General features: G+C 57.2%; 1 protein-coding gene across 1 annotated transcript; it reads right to left on the reverse strand.

The window, feature by feature from the left end:
• Window positions 1–341: 341 nt before the first annotated feature.
• Window positions 342–6,839, reverse strand: MPEG1 (macrophage expressed 1). Its single transcript, XM_034762156.1, has 2 exons — window positions 6,772–6,839; window positions 342–3,361 (listed from the first exon to the last, which is right to left on the reverse strand). The coding sequence occupies exon 2, from the start codon at window positions 3,234–3,236 to the stop codon at window positions 1,074–1,076; it is 2,163 nt and encodes a 720-aa protein (XP_034618047.1). The 5' UTR covers window positions 3,237–3,361; window positions 6,772–6,839; the 3' UTR covers window positions 342–1,073.
• Window positions 6,840–7,008: the final 169 nt, after the last annotated feature.

A 7,008-nucleotide genomic window follows, 5' to 3' on the forward strand; every position in this document is an offset into this window, starting at 1 on the left:
AAGCAGGCTGCAGATTCTTAAGGGGCAACCTGCACTGGCATCACAGCTTGGAATCCCCAGGTCCTTCATACACAGGCTAGAAATTCCTTTAGCCTGAGTCCAGCACTTCCCCCAATTCAGTCTTTGTTCCTTTGGTGTTTCCAGGAGTCTTCTTGTGTGTGGGGAATGAAGATCCCCAGATGATCATGTCACTCCCTACCTAAAATAGCTTTAGCATATGGCGGGAACCCTTTGTCCCAAACCTCAGTTTGTGGAAAAACACTGACATCCCAAGATGGAGTCTAGAGACATGTGACCTGGTCACATGCCCTTGCATACCTTGCTGAGACATAGCAGCCATTACTTACAGGCTGTCTGGAACATTCACAGGAAGGTTAAGTTCTTCCAGGGTCCATTGTCTTTGCTGATGGGCCATCAGCACTGTCCGCCTTCTTCATTGTTGTACCAGAAAGGCTAGTTGTGGGTGTCACTCAGAGTAAGCAGGATTGAAATACAGATTCCTAGTCAATATTCATAACTTCAGATCCAAAAATGATACATGTCTACAACTAGGATAATCATATTCAGCAAATCATCACTTTTCCAATGACACCTCACATGACTTAGCTTGTACAAAATGCATCATAATTATGCCATAATCATATCATAATAGTTCTATGATGAATATGGTGTGCAGTGTCACAGGGGGTATTGAGAGTGATCCCTGCATTGTGTGCCCCCCGCCCAGTCCTCTCCCACAGTGAGTGCTCTCTCACTGTCTCTGCATCTAATCGCTGGGCGGTTCAGAGCACAGACAGCACCCTGCTCCACTCCAGCGTCACCCTGAGGTGGGATCAAGGGTTACCCCGATCCGACTCCTGTGCACACACATCTCTAGCTCCAGGGGGCTGGCCGGTGGGGGGTGGGTTGCAGCTCAAGCTAATAATGCAGTGGGGTCACAGCTACACCCTGGGGGGGGGGGAGCTCACGGTTCTGCCCAGGGGGAGAGGGGGAGCTCACAGCTCTGCACACCGGGAAGCTTGTTGCGGTGCCTGGGGGTGGAGGGGGCTTTCCCCAGTAGTAGCCAGAGGGAGTTAACCCGTCTGGCTCTCTGGGTCTTGCTGGCATCTCTCCCCCAGCTCGGCAGCGGTACCATACGTGGAGCTGTCTGGTACCAGGCTCTGCCCCTCCACCACCGTGCGGTAACCCCTGGCCTTGTACCGCCGGGAGCCGTAGACAGCCAGGGCGATGAGGATGGCCAGGCCGGTGGTGACGGCCACCGTGACGCCGGCTGTCTCCTTGCCCGACAGTCCCCCTCCACCACCCAGCCCTGCAGCGCGGCGCGTCTCAGTGGGATCCCCGAGCCGCCACATCTGGGTCTGGGCGTCTTTGACCCAGGAGCGCTCTCCATCGGCATTGGTCACCAGGACAGTCTCCATGTCCACCAGGGTCATGGCAGGTGGGCGGGTGTAGGGAGGGAGTCGCGCTGGGGGCAGGGCCCCTCCAGTGAAGATCCCAGACTGGACGCAGTACTCCACTTGGCAGCCGTCGCTGATGAGAGCCAGGTGCTGGCTGAATCCCGCCGGGCAGCGCTTTAGGTAGGGGTCATTCACGGTCCCCTGGTGGGACCCCGCCAGGGGGTTCCCTGTCTCGCAGCTGAAGAACCCCCCGAAGGGCACGGAGTACCTGTGCCCCATCTCGTAGTCCGTGCTAACGCACAGCTGGAGCTGGTCGAAGAGCGTCAGCTGAAAGAAGCCGGAGGGGCAAGACTGGGCGTTGGTCAAGGGATTGACGCTCCGAGAGCTGAAGAGACCCCCAAAGAGGTACCCCGAGTTTTCAGGGACCTGGCTTTTTGCCATGCACCAGAAGGCGCTGAACTGGACCTTGGACAGCCAGAACACATCCTGGCACACTCTCTTGCAGAACACCAGCAGCTTACAGGAGCGGTGGCACTCCAGATGGCTGTAGCCTTCCTCCCGCTCCTGGGTGCTCAGTCGCACCGGGGTGTAGCCCACAGGGCAGGAGAACGCCCCGGTGAGCGGATTCCTGTGTTCTAGCCCCTGGCAGAGAACTGATTTATCCGGGCCCCACAGTGGGACGCACTCCTGGTAGGCGCCCCCGAAGGTAAAGTTGGTCTCAGCCGCTTTGCAGGAGCCGTCGTCGGCATTGGCGTGGAAGTTGAAGTTTGGCGAGGTGGTGTCGGTGCAGCCGGGGTAGGTGTTGAAGGTGTAGTAGCGGCGGGCAGCTAACTCCACCCTCCGGGAGAGCTTCTTTATTGTGGGGCTGGGTAGCTCCGGCAGGCTGCTGGGCGTGATGAAGAAATGCAAGGGCAAGCCAGAGCGGTCAATAGCCACCAGCTGGTTGGTGGTGCGCTCTTGCCAGGCCTTGAGGGTGATCCCTGGGTAGAAGGGCACGCCACCAATGCTCTCCACCCTGGAGTTGGTGCGGTTGGACAGGTAGTGCTTGGTGAAGGAGTTCTCCATGCTCAGTGACTCGCTGACGCTGAAGTTGATGATGCTGTGGAAGGAGGCCCCAGCTGCGGCGGTGATGGCACTCCGTGCGGACATGTTGTCCTGGACAAAGGTGGATTTGATCTGATCCTCTTGCACCAGGCTGGCGCCAGCATCCACCGAGGTAAGGACATGGGTACCGTAGTTCAGCACCAGCACCTCTGCCAAGTAGTCTGCCATCCGGCTCTGGTTGTTCTCCAGGTGCCCAGCGATGGCCACCAGCTGCTGGCGGAAGCCCTTGTCCAGGGCTGCCCCGGGGTCAAACTTGGCAGTGTAGACCAGGTTCCTGACCTGGACCCGGGTGGTCATGGCCTGGTCCTTCACCTGGTGGGTCTTCATCTTGCGGAAGTCGCTGGAGAACTTGCCGTTGAGAGAGGAGAAGAGGGAGACCTCGGTGTTGACGGAGGCAGCGACGGCGCTCTTGTAGTCCATCCAAGTTTCTATGATCTCCGAGTTGATCTCCAGGTTGCTCTGCTTGCGGGGAATGGTGAAGACCTCATCTGGGATGATGTAGGACCCGTCCTCTGTGGTTTTGCACAGCGAGTAGCCCAGGCTGATCACTCTCCCCATATCCAGGTTCCTGAGGTTGTCCCAGCCCCCGCCCGGCAGTACCTCCAGCCCAGGGAGCTTCAGGGCTTTCTTACACCCCTGAAACCCAGCAGCAACTGGCGGCTCCGGAGGCTTCTCTGCTCCTTGCACCCAGGCCACCAGGCTCCAAGAGAGGAGCGCCCCCAGCAACGTGTTCATGGCTGGGGCAGCGCTCGGAAGATGCAGCCGTCCGAGCGAAGAGGAGGGAGCTGTCAATGCGTGTTGGTGGCTTAGCAGCTCTGAGCCCAGCTGTCTGAGAGTTCCTCTTTTCTGTGCTCCAGTTACTGTTTAGAAAGAGAGAAGTGAGAGTGGATCCCTGTCAGAATCAGACGGTGGGAAGGGGATGATAGCTGGCAGAGGGAGAGCCAGCCGGTATATCAGGGCCCTCTGCCTTGCTCATCATGGTGGCAGGAGATCACTATTTCCTGATTGTTACAATGCCCAAGGTGTGCTAGGGGCTGTACAGCAATCAGGGCTGGCTCTACCATTTTTGCAGGAGAAATCGGAATCCACCCAGCCTCTGCAGCAGTGAGCATCATTTGCTATATTTACATATAGGCATCAGGCCTGGAAGTGGGGTGGTCATAGACACCGTGTAGAGCAACAGCAACCCCTTCTCCCAGGAACCTCAGCCCAGCATGAGTGCTCGGGTCCCAGGGAGAAACTCCACCTCAGCAATTGACTCCAATGGGAGCCCAAGTTCGACAGCAAACTCTCTTGTTGCTTGCACAGGTCCCTGTTCGAAGAACGTAGCATCACCCAAAAGCCACCACCCCATGCATGTCTTCTGACACTAAAAACTTGCTCACACAGTCAGAACGGGGAAGACTGTTACAGTGTTCTCTGGTGATGCCTGCTGTAACAGGGTAAAGGGACGAGGTCCCTGTCCTACCCCACCTCCACAGTCCAATGCTGGGTGGGACTTGCTGACACAAGGGCTGGGGGAGGAGGGACTCTGGTGTTGATCCAGTTTCTGCACCTGCACTTGCCTATATCATGTTGAGGTTAACTCAGTACAAGACGCTGATGTGACGGGGGGGGGGAGAGTTGGTTTGGCAAAAGTGAATTGTGCGTGTGTGTGTGTGTGGTGGTGGGGTGCTTTGCTCCAGAGGAGGCATAGGCAAAGTTAGGGGCGTGGGAAGAGAGAAGGAACGAGGGAGCAGGTATCATTCGGACGGGGCAGGATGGAGGAGACAGTTCACTTCTTTGCAGAGCCCTGGGGGGAAAGGGCTGTGAGTGCACTTTCACTCTCACTGCTGTGCCATCTCCCCAGGCCCAGGGGCTCTCTGGGGCTCTGGAGTGTGATGAAGGGGCTGTGAGTGCTGATTAGGGGGCAGTCCCTTCGGAGTGCCGGCGTCTCGTCAGCTCAGCTTTGCCAGTGGGCCTCTATACTGAGCTACCGTGGCTTCCTCTGTTCCAGCCCCAGCCTCCCAGGTGCCCCTCAGTCCTGATCTTCAGCCCCCTGCTATCCCAGCCCTGGGCTTCCCACACCCAGGTCTGCTGATGCCCCTTAATCCCACCCTGCTATTCCGCTCTTAATACCCTCATCCATCTCCACTGCTCCCCCTTAGTGCTGCTGCAGTGTCTCTGGGCCAGGAATTGGGCATAACCCCACCCCTGTGCTTCACTCCTGACCCGAGCCGTATCACTACAAAGGGGGAACCGAAGCTGCGGTCAGCAAGTCGATGCAGCCACCAGACAAAAGCTTTTACTCTTCCAATGAGTCACGCTGCTGAGTTGCAATTTCACTTCAAGGGAGAGCTATGGAGCACGTGAGGGAGGGGAAGTTGCGTTCTCTCCTTGACAGATGGCTGTGATCTCTGCCCAATAAGTGCCTAGGTCCTAATTCTGATTGCCCAACTATTTTGCCAGCCAGGGCCTGGGTTTCCCCCACCCCCACAAGAGATGCTGAGCAAATACTATGGCCTCCAACTGAAGCAGCGGGCGCTTGGCCCCCATCAGCCAATCAGGCCCTGGTAATTGTATTGCAGTAGGGCTCAGAGGCTGTGGTCGGGATTGGGACTCTGTAGTGTAACGAACCTGCTGGCTTGTTACCAGGCGCTGCGTTAGCACCCGGTCAGATGCAGGCTCCGTGACCCCGCTGGCCAGAGGATGGCGCAGTGAGGGAGCTAATGCTGGTCAGGAAGGGGCCGTTTGGTGCAGGCGTGGCACCTTTTAAAGACGTACACAGGGGTACAACACGAACTTTCACGCCGGGCTGGAGCCCGCGCCCACCCCGCACTCAGCTGGCAGCAGTAGCTCCTGTCCCCCGGGCTGGGCCTGGCTCCTCACGCTGGGCATTGCAATCAGGGCCGGCTCCAGGCACCAGCCTGGCAAGCAGGTGCTTGGGGTGGCCGCTCCGGAGAGGGGCGGCACGTCCAGGTATTCGGCGGCAATTCGGCGGACGGTCCCTCACTCCTGCTGGGAGCAAAGGACCACCCGCCGAATTGCCGCCGCAAATCGCGATTGCGGCTTTTTTTTTTTTTTTTTTTTGGCTGCTTGGGGCGGCCAAAACCCTGGAGCCGGCCCTGGTTGCAATGTGGTGCACAGGGCTGCATGGGGCTGTGACCCTGTGTGCTATGTCACAATGCCAGTCACTCAGACTTGGCCCGCTTACCCCTCCACCGCGACAGAAGGGCAGCTGGGCCGACCCTGTAGAGCACTGCAACCCTGTGCCCTAGGTTGCCGCTCCCAGAGTGAGGCCCATTTTGGTAAATTTCACGGCCATAGCATTTTAAACACCTTGACTGCCATGGTTTCAGATATTTAAATCTTGACTTTCACGGTGTTGTAACACAGCAGAAATATGTATTTAAAAACGGCAACATATAAACATGTCAAGCCCTTAAGTCAGCGTTTCTCACACTGGGGGTTCCGACTCAAAAGGGGGGTTGCAAGGCTCTCGTAGGGGGATGCGGAATCACCACCATTTCTTATGCCGGTGGCAGCGCTGCCTTGGGAGATGGGCCCCTGGCCAGCAGCTGCTGGTCCCAGGCCATCCAGCTCTGACGGCAGCGCAGAAGTAAGAGTGGCAATACCACGACCCCAACCACAATAGGCTAGCGAGCCCCTTTTGGGTCAAGACCCCTGGTTTGAGAAAAGCTGTGTACTTTTGCATACTTTTACTCCATAGTACCCTACAACATAGAGTAAAAGCACACAAAAGACCAGATTTCATGGGGGAGACCAGATTTCAAGGTCTGTGATGCATTTTTCACGGCCGTGAATTTGGTAGGACCCTACCCATGGGGCTAGGTGAGGGCAGGGCAGCCCCGCCCCACCCAGGGCCTCCCCTCTGCCCTGGGCTGAGATTGGAGTCGCGATGCCGGGGCAGAGGGGGCAGCAGGTTGATGCCATGGGAAATACACAAGCGTAATAACGTGTGGAATTAGCCAGCCAATGGGTCTAACTGAAGGTGGCACCCCCAGTGACCCAGGGTTCAGTTCCCCACACTGCCACAGACCTGCGGCAGATCCCCCCAGTCTCTCCGTTCCCGGCTGTACTGTGGAGATGACAGCACTGGCATCCCTCACCGGCGGTGTGAGGGTACATGCAGCAGAGACTCCGAAGTGCTCAGATGCTGCATTGGGGGATCCTTTGAAGTACCCAAGCCTGACACGTCCTCTTCCTTAGGGCTCCCCAAACCCCACCTGTGGGGACAGGAGGCCCCAGGTAGGCAGAGTGGCACACGCACCCTTATCTGGCCCACAAAAGGTTAACGCTGAATCTCGCTGCTCCAGAGAGTGTTTAAACAGGAATGAATCTTCCCTGACCCGCCCGTGTTGCTTCCTCTTTCCCAGCACAACACTTCCTCCCACAGGACAGTTTCAGCAGAGGAAGGGCTTGGGTTAGGTTTCTAAAGGGGATGGATGCAGGGGTGGAGGGGGTTCTGTGGATACCAGCTATTAACTATCCTGCTATTGACAACTTT

This window comes from Trachemys scripta, chromosome 2 (assembly GCF_013100865.1).
Source record: "Trachemys scripta elegans isolate TJP31775 chromosome 2, CAS_Tse_1.0, whole genome shotgun sequence".
Taxonomy (NCBI): Eukaryota; Metazoa; Chordata; order Testudines; family Emydidae; genus Trachemys; species Trachemys scripta.